The 21,069-nt window shown below is 37.4% G+C and overlaps 1 protein-coding gene and 1 pseudogene across 1 annotated transcript; both read right to left on the bottom strand.

The window, feature by feature from the left end:
* Positions 1-10,412: 10,412 nt before the first annotated feature.
* Positions 10,413-11,138, bottom strand: LOC148735667 (uncharacterized; annotated as a pseudogene).
* Positions 11,139-18,926: 7,788 nt separating this feature from the next.
* On the bottom strand, positions 18,927-20,303 carry LOC111329595 (trace amine-associated receptor 7f-like). Its single transcript, XM_022934326.2, has one exon. The coding sequence runs from the start codon at positions 20,066-20,068 to the stop codon at positions 19,109-19,111; it is 960 nt and encodes a 319-aa protein (XP_022790061.2). The 5' UTR covers positions 20,069-20,303; the 3' UTR covers positions 18,927-19,108.
* Between the last annotated feature and the right edge of the window lie 766 nt (positions 20,304-21,069).

The following is a 21,069-nucleotide window of genomic DNA, read 5'->3' as shown; positions in this document are numbered from 1 at the left end:
CTATACTCCGGTTCCATTGAAAGCGGAGTTAGACTAACTTTAAAGGCTTCAGATATCAATTAGTGAATCTCGTACTGTGTCCCAGATGGAAACTATAAAAGTTAATTTAAACAAGGGGAAGATAGGAAACGCTTGGAAGACCAGTTTAAAGCGAAAGCTTTGAAATATATCCACCTTTTGACTGACTTTATCGCAATAAAGAATTACTAAATTGAGATCGAAAGTATGCAATGTTTTTGTGATAAAGATCCTAAATGTTACGTTACATTCTTACATTAGAGGTTTGTTAGGTTTAAAAAGAAGGCATTGGATTTGGGAAGTATATATAATAGTAAAAAGCTGAACATTCCACACCTTCCAGCAGTGGTCTCTGAATAAACAGAACACGATCAGCGATTCTCACTGGACAGGCGATAAGTGTACCAAGTTATCTGACGGTCTGCTACTTAACAAGCAGTCGTATCGAGATGATTTTTAGCGCAAACCTAGGTTCACAGATATATCATATCTGTGCAAGTTTCAGGGCTAGGCCCAACATCATGATCGAAAACATCTCTGGAAAAAAAAATTAAACCAGGTTTCGTATATAAACGAGAGGACAAAGTGCATCTGTTATTGAGAGTAAAAGATTTAGATTCACCGTTGTTGTTCGCAATTAACGAGGACTCTGTGTATTGAGGATCTCAAACAGGTGGGGTGGAACACCTCCTATAAGGACTGTCAGGGTTGATTAACAGTAATCTATTTGTATCTAACAACAAACATATGAAATACATATATATGAACTGCGGTTATGAAACGTATATGTGCACGATCCTTCGCAGTAAAGCACTATTTAAGCAATAGTGAAAATCAGACCTGAAAAAAGAATTCAGGCCTGTACGGGATTCGAACCACTGACCTCTGCGATACTAGTGCAGCGCTCTACCAATTGAGCTAACAAGCCAACTGGGAGTAGGCCATCAAATTAATTCGACATAAACCCGTAAGATGATAAATCAAACAACAAACATACGAAATACATATATATGAACTGCGGTTATGAAACGTATATGTGCACGATCCTTCGCAGTAAAGCACTATTTAATCAATAGTGAAAATCAGACCTGAAAAAAATTCAGGCCTGAATTTTTTTCAGGTCTGATTTTCACTATTGCTTAAATAGTGCTTTACTGCGAAGGATCGTGCACATATACTATCTGTATCTGTTGTATTTAAGTATGGAAAATGATTCACCAATCTAGGAAGGGATACCCATATCACCTAGGACAGGGTATTCAATTCTTGTATTCCTCAAAAAGGGACAAGCAATATTATTTTTTCCCATATTTGTTTATATCCGTAATGCATAGAAACTAAAAGGCAGCGACAAGCTTGCAGCTCAATCAAATTTCAAATATGACAGCTTTTGACCAAGAACTTGGGCACTGAGTTGAAGGAATACCAATATCATTAGAAAGATTTGAGTATCCCCTCTTCTTTCAAGCATGAAGTGGTAAAACTTCAATTCCCTTTCCTCAGTTTTGTTGAGTGTGATCTTATGTATAACTGAAAAGACAATAACAAAAATGGCTTTATTAGAATCAAAATTAAGGAAGTTATAAATTACCAATGGGAGTGTGAAAGCCTTCTGATATGAATGTTATTGAAATCCAATGAGACAATGCTTGTGATTGAAAGTCACTGCGAATAATTTCTCGTGTTTACAGTTTATCTATTGAAATTTTCTTATTTTTAAATACAATTGTACTTCCCAAACGCAGAAACCGAATTAAGGAGACTATTTCTTAGGTACCCAAATCGTTAGTGCAGATTGCTGAATAATCCCCTCCGCTTCTTCTAGGAGATTTTCAACAATGGTCACGTCGCCTTCGGCGAATATAATTGCTAAAAATGTTTTAGGAATGTTTTCAGTAGGCGTATTTATATAAACAACGCTGAAATGCTTCTAAGAAGAAAGATTCGAAGAAACATGCCTCTAAAGAAGACAGTATGGGTTTAAGAACGAAAGCAGCTAGCTCTCCTAATTGTTTGACCTTTAGTTCCGCTTTCTGGTCGGTGAACTTTGAGACGCATTCTGTGAAACAAATTGATTCTTCTTAATCTGAAAACGTTTAAGTGATCCTCCTGATTTCTAGATAATTTGAAGCTGAAAGTCTAGTCCATAGAAACTAAACAGTTTTTTTTGAATGATGTTTATGCTTCTCGGAGTAGAGTGATATGTCGGCAACCGCCAACCAGGTTAGTTAAGAGTCTTTTAGTTATCGTTTAGTTGGTGAAATTCACCTCCCCTTAAAACGAAAAAAGTGAATTTCTGACAAGCAGACTCGACATTCGCAAAATAAATTCAGAAACAATTGTTACTAGGCCAAGCCTTTGTCACGGCGCGTTGCATGTCTAACAGAACGTATATTGTAAAGGTTAGTTTCGAAGCCAAGGTCGAAATGCTGACTCGTAATATTTCACGAAGGGAAAAATGTAAGAGAAATGGTCATGCCCCCTCTGATAGTCTTTAGTATACATCACGTGTTTCGGGAAGCACATTTCGGGGAAATACCCCTCGATAAAGTTGTAATGCGCATGTCATATGATTATAAAGGGAAGATTTTCCTGTTAACGGCGCTACCACCCTCTTCATCATTTCAAAGGTAACATTTGCTGGTTGTCTTTACAGAAAGAAACTCTTGAAGCGTGTCATTTTCTTTGTTGCTGTTTTGACAACTAAGGTAAGTTAATGCTAACTGATCTTGATTCCCTCTGAAATCTTAAAGCTTCGATCCGATATCGAAGCGTTGTAGAGTAAAAACGAATACGAGGGAGTTGTTTATGGTCTTTCTTAAAATTTGAAGCTTCGATCGATCGCGACCGAAGCGTCGTAGCGTAAAAATGAATACAATGGAGTTATCTAAGGCCTAAGAAGGCCTTCAAATCTGACTCGAGTCGCAAAGAATCCCTGGTTCTACTAATGGCAAGTCCTAATGAGTGGTGAAGTGAGAACAAACTAGCTGGTATTTACACACTCTAGCAGCCTTTTGTGACGGTAAACCTCTCCTGAGATCATATAGATTCATTAGCTTTCCTTCCTTTGTCCATTACAGATATAGAATGTAAGCACAGACTACATTCAGGAAAGAAATAATTACGTGAAAGGCTAGCAAATTATTAGAATAAGCAGAAATTGTATATGAACTCCTTCGTAACGCTCTTCGAATTCCCAGACAGAACTGTAATTCAAGATGGAAGTATGTCTGTGATATACTTTTAAAAACTTAGGTTCCAAACGAATAGATCGATCGTATACCACAGTTTCCATATCTGGCATAATCAGTACAAGCTGTATTTATTCACCTCGTATTCTTTTTAGAAGTCCATTCGATTAAAAACTCCCAAACCCTAATTAACTACTTAGAAAAGAGAACACACCAGATGTCTAAATAATAGTGACATCTAATAGATCTATTACGCATAACTTAGGTAATCGTTGAAAAATGTCCTTTCCACGGTTTTGTCTTCCCCCCAAAAGGCCTAATTTTATGAGCTCAATTGCTACTATTCTCTTGCGTTCTTATTATCTTGAATGTAACTCTTTTAAGCGATTTGATAGAATAGTATCATTTTAGGAGAGAGAGTCCCCAAATGATTGCTGTGCATCTTTGACTGAGGCCGATTTTCAGTAATTGTTTATTACAACTGTGAAAACATTGCCCAGTTCTCGTTCTACTCAAAATTTTTAAATAGGTTCTTCGAAGCCTAAGTAGCGAGGCATTCAGGGAAGTTTATGTAATTTCATGAAACATTTGGTTCTCTTAGTTTTGAGGGGCTCTGCATGTTTCAAATGTCATGACAATCAGACAAGAATCTATTTTTATCAGTGTTATTAGTTTTATTTCAAACAATAAATTTTCTAAACTGAAAAAAAAAATTCCTAGCCATTTCATTTCGCCATCTCATAATCCAGTGAGGACACAATATCATGACCGCTTGACTAATAACGGTAAACAAATAGGAGAGCCGGTATGTTGACTCACCGTCTTTGATCAAATCACTCTATGAACCATGCTTAAAGAAGTAGCAGGGAAACGAGAGTGATAGGACTGCCTATCGATTCGAAGGTTCATCGAACAACGGCAGATGTCAAAGCGTTTTTGTTAAAATAAGCAGCGTCAGCTAATTATAACGAGCAGGAACGAATTGATTCCTCAATAATGAAAGATAACTGGTTTCCTTAAATGTAAACTATCCAGCAGTCGAGTAACGATTTAAATTGCAATTTCGTTTCTGTGAGTACATTTATTCCTTCCTACTTTGAATATGGCAATCTTAACCGGTCACATCAAAGAGAGCCTCAGAAAAAATTTTTCATCTGACTTTCCGCAATCCCTCGGATTGAGTCATGAAAACGAGCAATAGATTTTGAAAATGTCTTAAATAAAAGTGTCTTTATATCACGAAAATAGAAATTGGAAACAAAGAACTGTTCCAATTGACAGAAAACGATATGAAATAATAACTGAGTTCGTTGAAATACAAGCTGTTGTGAGGGCATCAGGTTTAAAGGTCATTGGAAGGTGAAAAGTATTAAAACAGGGCCTTACCGAATTTATCAAGGAAATTAAAGAAAGTGCAATGGAACTGTTTCATTGCGAACTCATGATATGACGAAAAAAATGAAGATCAAAAACCATTAATTTCTCATAAAAGCAGAATTGCAAGAAGTGCTCAAGCTCTAAGTCCTTAATAAAAAACCACGCCGGTTCAAAATCGTACATCTTTGTAAGAAGGGATGAAAGATCATTCTTGAAACGAACAAAAAAAGCTATGAACTTTCTCGGAATTATCGAATTCAAGAAAACTATCTGAAGGGATTAAACATGACTACATACAAGGATGGTTCAAGTTACAGTTGTACATGCATGAATTAAAAGAGGTCGTGGATTAAAAGTTAAAACGGAAGTTGTCTAGTGAAAAGAAAGCAACGTATCGTGGCTTGACAACAATAGCTGTTTACATGGAAAATGATAGATTGCATAACAGATCCTCCTGGCCCACTTGGCTGTTTGCTATCGTTGACATAGGACAGGCCACTTGTTGGCAGTCCTAATTCAAGACGTAATTGGCCACATCTTTACTCGAATCTCGCTCTAGTCTACTAGAAAAGCCGATGAAATGAAGATAAATATTGTCCAAGAGCTTAGCGTGTTCCGCTGTAAAGCGGCAACTCATGTCGCCTTGCCTATGTTACGAGGCTGGTGGGCATTTCATTAACAGGGAATCATGAAATGGATACGGTTGCCCTTGAAGCTGGTTGAGTTTTTCGCAGAAAACTTGATCGGGAGGAGAATTCGCAGAAACTTAGACGGTTTTAGTTCGCAGGAAATTGAATCGGTCAATCGATTTCGGAGAAAATGTCAATCGCATGAGAAGTATGAAGGCGTTCGGTGAAGATTCGCACGGGCAAGAAATTTTGCAATTTAAAATTCCGATATCGTATGCGTATCACTTAATACTACAAACGCGCAGCAAGAATTTATTTTTAGCAGAAATTGTGGAATAAAAGTTAATTATAACATAACCAAAGTAAAGCGCGCGCTCTGATTGGTCAATTTAACGTTCCCCATTTGCCCATGGGTGTACGCTGCTGACGTGAGCAGATGCAGAGACTATTTTTCCGCGCGCGCTTGTTTTTTCTGGTCGCGTAAGATTTGTTAAATAAAAGGGAACTCTTTAGCTACAATGTATCAATGTTATGTTATAAAACAAATGGTAAACACCACAGCGTACACTATTGAGTTATGGATGCACTTGGGAGGTTTGCTAAGCTCTCAAGAAGCTAGAGTCGCGCTCGGCTATCGCCTCGAGCGACTCTTACGCTTCTTTCGTGCTTAGCAACCTCCCGCGTGCATCCATAACTCAATAGTGTACGCTGTGGTGTTTATCATTTGTTAATTCCTATATAAACAAACATTATCAGTTATTATTACAAAGTAATTGTGAAGAAAAAGACTTGTTTCGAAAACCATTATAATTAAATAAATAGGTTTAAGTAGTAAAATTTTTTAAAAGAATGCATTTTAATTTTGACTCTAATAACGCGGCCTTAGTCAATCATAAGGGGTAAGTCCTAATCTATCAGCTGAAGCATTATTCCACTGCATCCTCGGATTTCGAGTATATAATGAGTGGCTGAATTGTGTGATTTCAAAATAAATGTAATGAAGTGGTATTTGACTTCGTGTCGCGCTTGTGATTTGACTTCGTGTCGTGGTAGTGACTCGTAATTTTTAATCAAACCCGCGCTACACGCTCGTTTGATTCTTAAATTACGCGAATGATTTCAGACCAAATTGCAAGTCACTCTGTTCAATTACCTTTATAAATAATCAATCCATTTGAAATCAAAGTTTGGCAAATTCCTGGTCATTCCATATCCATGCAGACGGTTAGCGTCAAAAATTTGATGATTTTAGACTCCTTCCGGATTGAAGTCTTTTACGTATTTGTGGTTTGCCTTGAGCACGTTTCCTCTTCTCCACCATCATTAGCTTGTCTGAGCCTTAGATAAGTTTATGTGTGATTTCAGCCTTCTTTAGAGCCCCGTTCCATGCTAATCTCGGCGCTGGGAAATACCACGTGGGATCAAGACTGTAATTTGACCGACATAGACATACTTTTCTAGTTTTACTTTTGACAGGTTTTCCACTGTCGGGAACTGGCTTGTCGAGGATGTTTCTAGTCGAAATAGATGAGAATTGTATCAAATCGATGGAATTATTTATCCTTAGCTTTAAGCATCCTCTCAGTTCAAGTCACTTAGCTTCTTCCCGCAATTCAATAAGCCTATTGTTCTCCATTAGATATCTTTCTGTTGTGAGTTAAAGAAATTAAGTTGAATGGAACTTGCACGCTAGCTTTGGGTAACTTAAGAGTCTCTTGAAAGACTCAGCCGCGTTCTTCCATTTAACAGCAGGATGTTTTTTTTTTTTTCGACCGGTGTGACATGGAAGAATTCGGAATGTCGCAAATCCAAAACATTCCCGTACCAAAACAAAAAAAAGGTTTGGAATATATCCCACAAAAATTAACTTGATTGTTATTTTTCATTACTTCACCCTCGTAAATATAAAATTACGAAAAAAAATGAAAATTTATTGCTAAAATTTGTGTCGAGAGGTCATTTTACCTTCAATTTGTTGCTTTTATCATAGAAGTTTCCCTCTCATTCAGCGCTCTCTCACCTTAATAACATGGAAACTCTGTCTTTTCGTAGAGAAGGTTAAAGCCGAAACTCCTTCAAAAACACTATGTCTGAACAATATGCAGTTCCGCTCTGTCTCCCAAACAACTGCAAATGGGACGAGCAGACCAGGGAGTACAGCAAAAGCGATGACGCTAGGGAAAGCCTCGTCGTTGTTGACGCAGCTCTTGAGCAGCTCAGAATAATCAAAGGTAAAGTTTACCATTGAATAAAATAATTTTTGCATCATTCTGGCTTTGAAAGTGATAGTACTGTTCGATTTGACAAATTACAAATTTACTTCCCGTGAAAGAATTCTTTGCTTTGGAATTAAGAGTTAAAAAATATTTCCTGAATTCAAAGTCTTGATCACCCCACCCTCCCTTCTTCTCTCTCCCCCCCCCCACCAAAAAATAGCATCCACCCTTCTTGTTTACGGGGCCATTTACACAGAACTTTCATTAGCACATTTTTAGTTAGTCGAAAGTGCTACGTCAACTTTGTCATTATATCATAAAACTTTTATTTTAGCTTCCATTTTCGCTGTCATTCGAGTTTTGTTTAAAAGCATGGGATAGATAGATAGGTAGATGGCTTTATTAAAAAACTTAGCAGCCAAAGGGCTGAATTATGTTATTGTTACAATACTAAGTAAAGATATATATAAAAACTAAACAAAAAAAATTACAAAATGTATTTAAAATGTGAAAAAATAATCTATACCTGTCTATATATGTATATGTAAGTGTATAAAAGACGACGAGTTAAATAATCAGATATATTATTACATAATTACAAGTTCATAATTGAGATAATTTTAATTATAAAACGGTGCTAGCCTTCCTTGCATTGTTATTAATAAAACTTAATTGTGTTCTTTTAGTTGAAAACTTGGCGATACTAAATGTTCTCAGTTTCTTCCTTAATTAACAAATGGTAAACACCACAGCGTACACTATTGAGTTATGGATGCACGCGGGAGGTTGCTAAGCTCGAAAGAAGCGTAAGAGTCGCTCGAGGCGATAGCCGAGAGCGACTCTAGCTTCTTGAGTGCTTAGCAAACCTCCCAAGTGCATCCATAACTCAATAGTGTACGCTGTGGTGTTTACCATTTGTTTTATAACATAACATTGATACATTGTAGCTAAAGAGTTCCCTTTTATTTAACAAATCTTACGTGACCAGAAAAACAATCGCGCGCGGAAAAATAGTCTTTGCATTTGCTCGCGTCAGCAGCGTACACCCATGGGCAAATGGGGGACGCTAAATTGACCAATCAGAGCGCGCGCTTTACTTTGGTTATGTTATAAATTGTAATGGCAGTTATTATCGGCAGGCAAAAGTTTGTTCAGTTTGTGTCCTGGTCTGCTTGCTTCCATAAATAGTTCACATGTAATCATCTGACGCCTCTCCGATAGTTTTGCCAAGCCAGTTTCATCCAGTGCTTGCTCGTAACTTCTGTCCGGATGAATAATGCGCAAGGCACGTTTCTGACATTGCTCCAGGTAATTGGATAGGTATTGTGGTAAGCTATCATAGATCTGTTTATTTATCCACGGTAAATTCCACTCAGTCGTATACAAGCAGTATACCTACAAATGTAAAACTTAAAACTATATAATCATTATAAAATATATACAAAGATTAAAAGCCTAATCTAAACGAACTGAACTAACTTCTTATTAGAATGAAAATAAATGAAAATAAAAGTACTGCTTTTCAGGGACGGCGTGTCATTAGTTTACTTAAAACTGAAGTTACTTTGCTTTGTCTTAAACTCACCTAATGTTTCAGACACTCTAATATCAGTCGGAAGGCTATTCCACAACGCGGCACTGCTATAAGAGAAACTTTTACGAACATAATCGGTACGAGGCTGCGGAAGAGCCAGCCTCATTTCACTATTTCGCAATCTATAACTAGTAGTATCATTACGAAGATGAATTTATTTGATAAATAATCAGGTGTCTGTCCATTTAGAATTTTCAACATCATAACGGCTTTATCATGAAATAATGCACGTGCATATTCCATCAATGATCGAATACACGTGTTGTAGAAGGTTGTAAGTTCCTTTGGTTTAATTTGGGCTCGTTTAAGTTGACTCGGAAAGTATAAAAGCTTGTTAACTTTCTTGATAACTTCATCCACATGATCATTGCACTTAAGATCGTTTGCTACAGTTACGACAAGAATTTTGGCTCTGCTGACACACTGAATCAATGTTCTTCATTTCACCTTCCCTTTTAATGAACGGCATAATATCACATTTACCGTAGAATCTGTACAGGGAGCTGTTCCTAGTTACGTTTATACAAATACATCATTCCAGCAATATGTTGTCATGTGAAAAAGAGTTGTCATGTGAAAAAGAGGCTCTTCCTGATATTATAATTAAAAATGGTTAGATTATTTTGTTTAAATGCAAAGGGTCTACAGGCTGAGATGCCCATTGTCTACATATTGTCACCATTTAAGTTGCTTTATTATATACTGTTTTACTGAAGTTGAAAATGTGCAGATGTGGCGCGGAGGACTGACTGGTAGGTCAGAAACAAGTGATTATGGGTTCAATTCTACAGTAAACAAAATCCATCCTTTTAAAACTTTTTTCTTATTAACGGTATGTTTATGTATGAAAATGTAAGGAAAGACAGCGTTTGCCTTTTCGATGGTTCTGTTTAAAAGGCCATCTGGAGCAAATTGATAATTCCTTAGTCGAGCCCTAAGTTATCACTCGTGCCAGATAAGATTGCGAAGGAAAAACGGTAATGATTTTCCCCTACAAGGCGATTCGAGGAAGAAGAACCCTGACGTCCTTCCATTAAAATCGTAGCTGATGTGCTACTTGTATGTGTCAGTCACGCATAGGTCAATTACTGTCAGTTGAATCACTGACAGAGCGTTACTGTTCCTTCGAAAAGAAGACCAAGATCCAGTACGGAAGAGAATCGTATATAATGTGACAACACACAACTGGCTAGCTTGGTTAAACTGAACTAGTAGACAACTGAAAAAATTAAACGATTTAGGCGACAAACATTGCGAAATTCTTATTATATATAAAAGTAAATGGAGCGCTCGCACAACAGTAAACATGAACTTAATACTAAATCTTAATAAATAAATGTTCATCAGTGAAACACACTCCATCCCGATGAGAACGTTTTCCTCATCCTTACCCGTGACCATCCACTGGGTGAAGCACTGCAACCTTTGTAACCAGGCTGTCATACACTCGAGTACTGGTCTTTACACCGACGTTTTGGCCTTTACCATTTTGTCTGAGGTAAACGTTGACGATTCTGACCGATATTCCAGTTCCCGCGAATTGCATTTGGGGGTTTGGACCATCAACAAATTGTTTAGTTGAACATTTCGTTTCTCTACATTCCGTTTCTTTCATGGAATTAATGACGGGAAAAAATCCCTTATCCACCGCTTTCAAAACCAATCCATAATCTTTTAAACGAAATATACTCGTAGAGGCAGATTCTTAGTTTCTCTGAAAGGGCCTTGTGGCACATGAGATGATGCTTGCCCAAGGAGCAGGTCATTCGGACAAATGTGCGATCCATCATTAGGCTCGTTTTTAATGCGGCCAATTGGACGTTGATTGGCGAGGTTGGCGACTTCCAATAGGCACTTATAGAAATCGTAGGGTGTTAACACTTGCTCTCCAATAGGCTTTTTAAGGGTAATTTTAAGCCCTTCACCAACGCTTCCGCACATCTGTTTTGATGCAGAGATTTTCGGATTCTCATCCGCTGATCATTTCCTTTAGCTTTCGCTAAAGAGTAACACAAGATGTTTGGTTTCGTAAGAGACTAAGGCTTTGTCTACTCGACCACCTACTCGGACAATGCCATTAGAATATGTGTATGGGCTGAGCTTTTTCTCCCTTTTTAAAGCGGCCACCGAGACTTCTTTTCTGAATTTCTTCAATCCAATGACATTCTGCGTTTTGTAACTCTTGGGGTAGCAGAGGACCCTCTCTAGGCCTCATGGCATTTTACTCCGGGTGTGGTTTGTTGTAGCGTTGTGCTTGCAGGTTCCAAATTAGTATTAGCATGTAGGCTGTAATTCTGATTAGTTTTCTCCAGCTCAAGAACTTTTGGCAATTGATTGGATCTTCAATCCTTGTCTGAACGCAGACGTTCAGTTATGAACTTTGAGGCATTCTTCTTAAGGTTCGCGTTGGTTAATAATTGATGAATCATGTGGCCATTCATTTTCAGGCAAGCGTGATAAGACAGGTCGATGTTGCCAGTTCTGAAGCAAATTTCGTACTGGTACGCCACGAGAAACATCGTCAGCTACGTTCAAGAATGTTTCCACTGTATAGGGTCCGTATTAATCTGGATCTCACCAACTCTGACTGAAACAAACGTTTTCAACGTTCTAGCTTCACTACAGCCAGAACTATTCCCTATTTCCTTTCCAGGAAAAGGATGACTTTCTTAAATTGGAAGTGGGATTCCTCCACAATGGTCTTACAAAATTGGGAGGCTAAGACTGCAGCTTGAAGCTCCAAGCGAGATACGGACAATTTTTCAGGGGTGCCACACTCTTGATTTCGCCGCAATAAATCGTATGTGGTACTTTCCTTTTGACAGCTGTCATATGCACAGGACCCGAATGTGACTTTAGAGGCACCCTTTGTCTACAAAGACAAAGTTATGTCTACAAAGACATAGACATCTATGTCTACAAAGACATAGTTATCAAAGCGGCCGATAAGGGTGGCTCAGTCGTTGTTTGGCGCACCGACCTCTACCAAAAAAAAGCTTTGCGGCAACTTTCTGACACCTCTTTTTATCAAAAGATCGAAAAAGACCTCACCGCCAGCAATCAAAACTCCGTCAAGAATACGATCAACCAACTCATAACTAAACAAGAATTGCCGGCCACAGCAAAAAATCTTATCATAACCACTCCTAGAACCTCTCGTATTTACTTTTTATCTAAAATTCACAAACCTAACAACCCGGGTCGGCCCATTGTCTCGGCTTGCAGTTGCCCTACCGAACTTATCTCCAGCTATCTAGACAAAATTATGGCTCCTATCGTCAAAACTTTACCATCATATATTAAAGACAGCCAACACGCTCTTCAAATTTTTCGAGACTTTAATTTCCTTGGCCAAAACAAACTTCTTTTCACCATAGATATTACGTCTCTTTACGCTGTCATTCCTAATGGCGAAGGCCATCTGGCCCTTAAACATTTTTTTGACTCAAAGCACTGTTAAGGAACCTAAATCTGAAACACTACTACGCTTAGCCGAACTAGTGCCCACACTCAATTGTTTTTCATTCGGAAACAACTTCTTCAAACAAACCAATGGTGTAGCCATGGGCACCAAAATGGGACCTAGCTATGCCAATCTTCTTGTAGCTTTTGTCGAACATCAATTTTTCAGCCAATACAACGGGTCCAAACCTGAACTTTACGGTCGCTACATCGACGACTGTATCGGCGCTACCTCCTCTACCAGAGAGGAGCTCACTAAATTCATAACCGCAGTCAATTCTTTTCACCCGGCTCTGAAATATACTTGGGAAATTTCTGACAATTCTTTATCCTTTTTAGACGTCAAAGTTTCAATTGAAGGTAACGGTTTATGCACTAGTGTGTATTACAAACCTACAGACTCGCATAATTACTTGTTATATTCGTCTTCGCATCCATCTCACGTTAAGAATTCCATTCCTTTTTCTCAGTTTCTAAGACTTAGTCGTTTATGTAGTGATGACTCTGATTTCCACCACAAATCAGAGTCAATGTGCCAGTTCTTCGACAAACGTGGTTACCCTGTTTCCGTCGTTCAAGCGGGTTACCACCGCGCTCAACTTATTGATCGACATTCAGCACTACAAACGTCGCATAAGGAAGATTCCGACCGCATTCCATTCACTCTCATGTTTCACCCTCACAACCACTCAGTTAAATCCATCATTCTTAAAAACTTTAAAAAAAACTTTAAATTAAACGATCCAGAGACAAGCACTATCTTTTCGCAGCCTCCGCTCATTTAATTCAAACGCGCCAAAAATATTGGCAATTTTTTGGTCAGAAGTTCTTTTCAGACTAATGACCAACCAGGCACTTTTAAATGAGCTCGTGCACGATGCAAAACGTTTCCTTTCATTCACAACACTGATAAAATATCGGGACCTAAACGATCCATTAAGATCACCGATCACTTCACGTGCACCTCCGCCAATGTAATCTATTGCATAACTTGCACTTATTGCAAAAAGATATACATAGGCGAAACAGGCAGAAGACTAGGTGACCGATTCCGAGAACACCTTCGAGACGTGGAAAAGAATGACAAGGACACATCGAAACCAGTCGCTAGACATTTAAATTTACCTAACCATTCTAAGCAACATATGGCAATCTGCGGTCTTTCCTTGCACTTAGGTGGCACGGAAAGCCGTAAAACTCTTGAACAAAAGCTCATCTTTCAAACCGGCAGTCTAAATCCCACAGGGATCAACGAACGCTTTTCATTCCACTAATTTATTCGTGTTTTTCTCGTTGCCATGTTCCCACCAATAGCGTAGCTCCATTTTCTGCCTTCAAAAGCACACACAACCCACAATTCCTCTATTCGCTCCGACGAAGGGCTAACGCTCGAAACGTCAGCCTTTGTAATCGTTAAGTTGGCCAATTTACCATTTCAACTTTGTTGATATATCCAAATCATTTTGATAACTGGGATGTCAAAATGTGTCGGCTTTGACAGTTTTGCATGCGTTTTTTGGTTTTGATCGATTTTGTTTCGGTTTTTCGGTTTTGGATGATTTTTTTCTACTGTTTTGCGGTTTCTAATAGGCTCCAATGTCGCCCTCACTAAGGAAAATGTGCTACCTTTCTATAATATCAAGAAATGAATAGACATTCTAGTCTTCTCGGATAAGGATGAATAAACCGTAGGCCCCGTCTCCTGCATCTATTAACTAGTTAATTTGGTTAGGCAGGAGACGTTAAGGGACTCACTCACTTTGATGTGATCTGGCATGTTTACTGGGAATTTGAGGGGGAGGGGGCACCTTCAAATAAGTTTCCTTCGATTGATTGTAAACTGCTGATGCAGTCCGTCCATAGTCCCCCGAAAAGTGTTAATTTGCGCAAAATAAATATTAAATTATTGAATTATTATTATTTACAGTTATTTCATAATTGTACATCAATGGTGTTTACAAGTTGTGGAAAATCAGTTGGGTTGAAATATATTACAAAGATGTGCAAGCTTGTTACAGTATAATTGGAAAAATGGAAGAAAAACTGTACATTCTATGTATAACCTGAGTTGTTGTATGAGTTGGCCTATTTAAGAAATACCCAAGCCTTTTCAAAAACTTTGATGTCAAAATTTTTGTCATAGAGAACCAATGAAAGTCCTTAGTAGATGGTCAAATGAATGCTTTTTTTACTATCAATAAAATTTATGCGCAGATGCAAATTTTTTTTCTCTGGATTGATATTTACGCAATACAAATCAATAAATATTATTATTATTATTATTGTTGTGTTTCATCTTAAAGTTTCGCTCTACTTCCACCTTCCAGGAGATTTATTTACCTGCTGACACGAGATACCATTTGAAACCTTTCAGCATTAGCTCAACTTTAAAACAAAAGAGAAAATTTGATTGATGTTTGGAATTAATTTATTTTATTTACGAATCCTATTTACGAATGAAATACGAGTGAACTGAAGCCAAGCTCCAACTTTACCAATCGGCAATTCTTCCCAGTCTCACGTATTGTCATGCAATGTGGCATTTCTGTAAAGCGTCTGACGCTAGAAAACTAGAAAGGGCGCATAACTAACTGATGAAATGATAAGTACCTCTCGTTTAATTTGCCTTCATCTAAGGTTGCACTACACAACACCCCTCCACACAGCCGTAAAAGTGAGTACATTAGGTTTTGGGACAAAATATCTTTCAGCGGGGCTTGCACTCCAATCTCTTGGCTTCACGCGCTAATTTTCATCTAAAATTTTCTTCTTTTTTTTTTTCACTTTTATTTCTTTAGTTATTGTTATTTTATAAACGAATTTTTCTTTTTACATTCCATACCTTTTTTTTTTCTTCTTATTATCCGATCCGTGATCCGATCCGTAATCCAGTCCATGATCCAGTCCGTGTTCCGATCCGGTCCGATCTAGATTTTGTCGACGCCGATCATTGCCGTCTCATAACAGGAGTAACAGTGACTGCCAAGTGAGCCAAAAACGGGAAAACAAACCAGAGTCTACAACGGAGACACAAGGGTTTCGTACGTTTTATTAATCTTACGTAGGTAAAATGTTCATATTTCGGAATTTTTTAGTCGCTTAGCATTTTTTAAGAAAGCCAACTGGCATGGCACTTTTATTTCATCCTAATAAACTAAACTGCTTTATCAGAGTGGTTAACATAAATGATTCATTATTACCGTAATAATGTAAGAGACATGAAGAAATTACACACGTCTGATTGGCTGAAAACAAGTACATTTTTCATTTACACGAGTGCAAAGTTGTAACGCGAATGCAACTTACAAATAACGCGCGCTGTCAAAATTTCGTTCGTCTTAACTTTCTGTAATGCTTTTTCCATGCAAATTGTCAACAAGTTGCAACATTGTTTCTCGTGGAATTCGGTGCAAATAAGCACTTGTAAATTTATCAAAGACTACAATTGCACTCGCCAAACGGACTCAGACAATTTTGTCGCCTTTAAACAATTTACTCATAATTATTATTATTTTATTTTTTTTTTTTTATTACAGCATTGTTTATTACACTTACATATGTACTTACACTATAATTACTTTTTACACCATGTTTAAACTACATTAACTTACACTACTTACAATACATATATAACAATACAGTTACACTAGTCAAATTTAATTACAGTTGATCTATTTACCACATTATTGTTTGCATGTTAATTGTCGAGTGACTACTGAGAATTGTGTTTGCTATTTAAACTACAAGGGAATTGATTTTCCAGAAATTAATAAACTGTTAAATAAAAAAAGATAGCGGAGAGGTCAAAATACAAAGTTAAAAAAAAAAAAAAATACAATCTTATAACGACAGAAAAAATTTCCATTTGTTCCTGAACTCCTTCTCGTTATTACAAGTGACAGCAATATATTTTTCTAGATAAATTTTGTCGCGCACAAGTGAGACGAAATCATCGAAACGGCAATTTATGGTATTTAAAGCGTTAACATACAAAAAATATTTGCCTAGAATAATGAGATGGTTGAGGGCTAAACAGTAGGTGTGACAGCGGATAATTCCGAACATAATCTCCAGTTCTGACAGTGACAGTTTCATATTACTAGAGGTTGAGTACCACTCTTGGAATCTATTCCAAAAAGAACTTGCTTGCTTACAGTTTATAAACAAATGCCAGACGGTCTGGTGCTCAGATGGACAAAAGGGACAGGAGGGCGATGCAACTTTTTTCATTTTGTGTAACAAGCTATTCGTTGGTAAAATTCGGTGAATAATTTTGTATTGAAACATTGTCAATTTAATTTCTCTCGTGGCTTTGAATGGTAGGAGGTAGATTTTGTTCAAGTCACTTTTCTCGATGCCAGACATTAAAAGTTTTTTCTCAGAAGTTGGTGGCGGTAGATCTTCGAGGTTAAGCAGGATACTGTATATTGCTTTACATGAGAGTGAACAGGTTGAGGTAGGAGGCGTAACTGGGTCTTGGGAATTTTCTTGCAATAGTTTTTTCCAATTTTGTGGAATAGAAGAAAGAATGCTATAATATTGTAAAAAGTTACATTTTACATTGAATTTATTGCGAAAAGAATTAAATGAAAGGAATTGACCCTCACAGGAGTCAAAAAGGTCCGAGATTTGTTTTATTCCAGCTTGATGCCAATGAGGAAAGAATACCGTTTTCTTATTCACCGTTAAAAATCGATTATTCCAGATTGGCTGTGAGAGAACCTCAGTTTTATTTTTAGGTGTGGTCGTTACAATGTCCTGCCAGTAAAAAATGATTTCTCTTTTTTTGGTTCCTTTTAGCTAAGTTATAGAAATATTTACTATTTCTCTCGCCATGCTCATACCAACGCGCTCTACTGCGCACGATTGTTCCTCGTGTCTTGATACCCGCAATTTTAGAAACCTTGAATTTTATTCTCTCCAGCTCGGCCTTAAGGGAGTCACTGTATGGCGTCCGGAATAAGCACTTGTAAATTTATCAAAGACTACAATTGCACTCGCCAAACGGACTCAGACAATTTTGTCGCCTTTAAACAATTTACTCATAATTATTAACACCAAGTTGGAATCGAAATTATGGTATTACCTTTAGGAATATTCCTCCCCCGTTTTTCCTGAAGCTCCTCCTGTACGGAGAAAACGATGGTAATATAATAACATCTTAGTATTGGGCAGTCATTTTAAATAATGAAACACACTTCCAAGCTGTAAGTGGTACCTTGTTGATTAGGTAGCTCTCATGAATCTACCCAAATATCTCTTTCCTGGTTGTTCAATGACGATTTCATAACAAGAGTTGTAGACCAGTGCACTTAAAGAGTGCAAAACGACATCACTCACTTTACTCTCTTTTTTAGAGCTTTTCACAAATATTAAATGTTTTTTCGAGAAAAGTGAACCTCGGTTTGAGCCAAAGTTTTCATCCCTACTCATTCACTGAGTATAGCAGTGTCGCGTGGTAAATTTTACACGGGTTGAATATAGTTATTTCATCATTATCAAACAGCTCGTAGTGACAAGCAAATCAAACTGATGCGTTCTTAATGTAATGTGATTGAAGATTTACGACTGTGTCTGCAGGTACCTCTATATATGTCATATCAACACCCTTGTGCATCTACAAAGTATCCATGATTTGTAACATTGAGCAAATTGATGCTGAAATTGCTTGAGTATTAAGGATGTTGATCATCCACGTTTGGGAGCGACTATTACTTTCTGAGGTGGAAAACACCTTCTGATCTAGAAGGCGAGCTTTTCCTCGATTCAAAGTTGATGAAAAGTGGACATTTGGTCCTTTTTTTACCTTTGAAAATTGACTCCTACTTAATCAGATCTCTTTTGCCGTTCGTGTAACTATTTCAACACTTCCGCGTTTTTATACATTTTGTATTCTGATATTTTTATATTGTTAATATTGATATCCTTATCAATTTATTGTAATGATTTATAAGCCCAGGGAATTTATCAGTGTTCCTCTAAAGCTTTGTTCAGTCTCCTGTTTAATTGGTTTTTGTGTTGCTTTGTTTTTGCCTGTGTTTTGTTTTGTCACGAAAACGCGAATGAAGCCATTTGGTTACAAATCTGGAGATTTTATAAGGAAACAGCAAAATTAAGAAAATATTACCGCGGTGGCAAATTCATTTTGAGATATTTAGATTTAAAGATTGGTAAGAACATAAAAAGGATAGATATGTTTCACCTACCAGTAGAAAACGAAATCTGCCTGTTAATTCTGCCTACAAGAGATTCCGCTGAGGTTAGTGCAACGATAGAAAGTGCAACAGACCTCCTTTTTTCAGTCATAAGCCAGATCACGGCTTGCTAATAAGCATATTGCGTGGGTGGCCTAGTATAAATAATGCTTTTCGCATCACTTTACGCTGTTACCGTAACAATTACTTTTGGCTTGACAGGAAACAACAAAACTAAAATAATATAGGTCATTTCGTCATTAATTTTATTTTGATGCTGTTTTTCAGTATTGGGTCACAGTTTCTTTAAGATCACAACCAAAAACAATGAATAATTATTGTTGTTGACATATTTCTTTATTTCTGTACAGTTATTTATATGTATTTAGATTTTATGCGTTTTTCTATGATTAATTATAACAGGCTTTCATTTTATATTTAGGAATTTCTTGATTGCATCCTCTACTTCTTTCATGCGACAGATAAAAACCAGCGGATGCAGGGCCGATGTCAAGAAGATAAATGTTACCATTAGGGTGTACATAATTTTGGTATGTTCTACCCCTTCTGTGCAAACGTAAGCTTTACAAAAGCTGACAACAACGACAGGGACATAACAAGCAATGATAAGAAAAACAATAAATGCCACGGTGCACGCATACTTCTTGAGGCGACAGAAATCATAGAGGCTTCTCTGAGAGCCACGGCGGTCGCAGACAGTCAGTTGGTCTATTTGGATTTGATGACGTCGCACCAGCACAAGTATTTTTACGTAGACTGCTATGATGATGAAGAGACAAAACAGTTTAGTAGCCTTGATGATGAAGAGAAAAGTCTTCGGCTCCAACCATACTTTTGTCACTGTTATCGAAAGAGACACGATCCACGCAAATAACACTGCTTTTGTGATAATCTTGTTTGTGATGACTTCCTTGTATCTGAGGTGGAGGTGAAGTGATAAATATCGATCGATGGTCATAAAAGTCAGTATGACAAATGACGCACTAAGTGCTGTTTGTGAACTAAAGTCGTAGACCGAGCGAAGAATACAATAAGGTTCAAAATTTCTTGTGATCTCTGCTATTTTGAAGGCCACAAAAGCTGGCGCTGCCAAAAATCCCAACAAGAAGTCACAAAAGGTGAACCATCCAAGGAGAATGTTCGCTGGTGTGTGAAGTGATTTCGTTCTCCAGAGCGTGGCCACAATGAGAAGGTTTCCCAACGATGAAAAAATAGCAAAGAAAGAGTTTAAAACGCATGCGATAACATTTACAATGAGTGTGGCCGAAGACTCAAAGATAGGAGCGGTGAAGTACAAACAAGTCACCGAGGACACTGAGTGCGGTTGATCCAGATTAAGCAAGGAGGTACCGGAGGCGTTTAGCATCTTATCTTCCCACGAACAGCACTATTCGATGTGATTAACAAAGAAACATACGCCAGATTTTAAAACTTCGTAGCTACCTTTATAAAGGTGCAATCCTAGAAATTGGTCTCAAACTGGATGATGTTCTTATAGTAGATTTCTCCCATATCGTGAAGAGCTTCTTGACAACACTGACCTGTGGTACAAGAACGAACCCGTTTTACTCGGTCAGTTAATTAGAAACACGTAATTTAGGAACCCGTTTACGTAGATTTTGATATTGTTTCTGCCTAAACCTGTTTCCTTCAAGGAACTTTGATTACATAAGTAGAAGCATACGTTTAACACTTGTGAAGACAAATTATGGTTTTTGAGGTTCAAAGAGTCCTATTAATAAAATCGATATTACTCAACTATGACTTCGAAGTCATGAAATATTTTTTCCTCTTCGATTGCAGCGCATTTGGTGTCGCAGACGCAACAAAAGTCGAACGCTCAACCGAAAACAATCGCTTGCCAAGGTTTTTTAATTATCTTCCCTCGACAAAGTAAATCAATTTGGGGAATAAAACTGTTTTTTCACTGGTAAAACTTAGGAAGTGGCTTGCCATGGTAGGACATCCTTGCTGAAAAATTATGATAAAAAAAATCGTTAATGAAAATAGTTCGATTTAACAGTTTATACTATGTTATTGTAATTTATTATTTGAGTTATTTGTTTATGTTCTTCCCTGAGGGTACTGACGTTTACTGAGAAGATACTTTTTTTTTACATTGAGAAATTGCTTCACGATGTTGCAAACAAGGGCAATATCACTTGTGCATATGAATTAACTGTAATTACTAAGTTTGACTCTTGTTGGCCAAAAATAATTAAAAATAATTCTTAACGACGCGGTGAACCAAGAAGTGAGTAAATTCAAGAAGGATGTTGCAATAAAGAAGATATGTTTAGCGCAAAAATCGATTCCTTTGTATTTCGGGTAGAAAAAAAAGGAAGGCGAAACGAAAAGAAGAGAAAT

The sequence above is a fragment of the Stylophora pistillata genome, chromosome 3 (assembly GCF_964205215.1).
Source record: "Stylophora pistillata chromosome 3, jaStyPist1.2, whole genome shotgun sequence".
Lineage (NCBI taxonomy): Eukaryota > Metazoa > Cnidaria > Anthozoa > Scleractinia > Pocilloporidae > Stylophora > Stylophora pistillata.
This window is presented reverse-complemented; position numbering and strand designations above follow the sequence as displayed.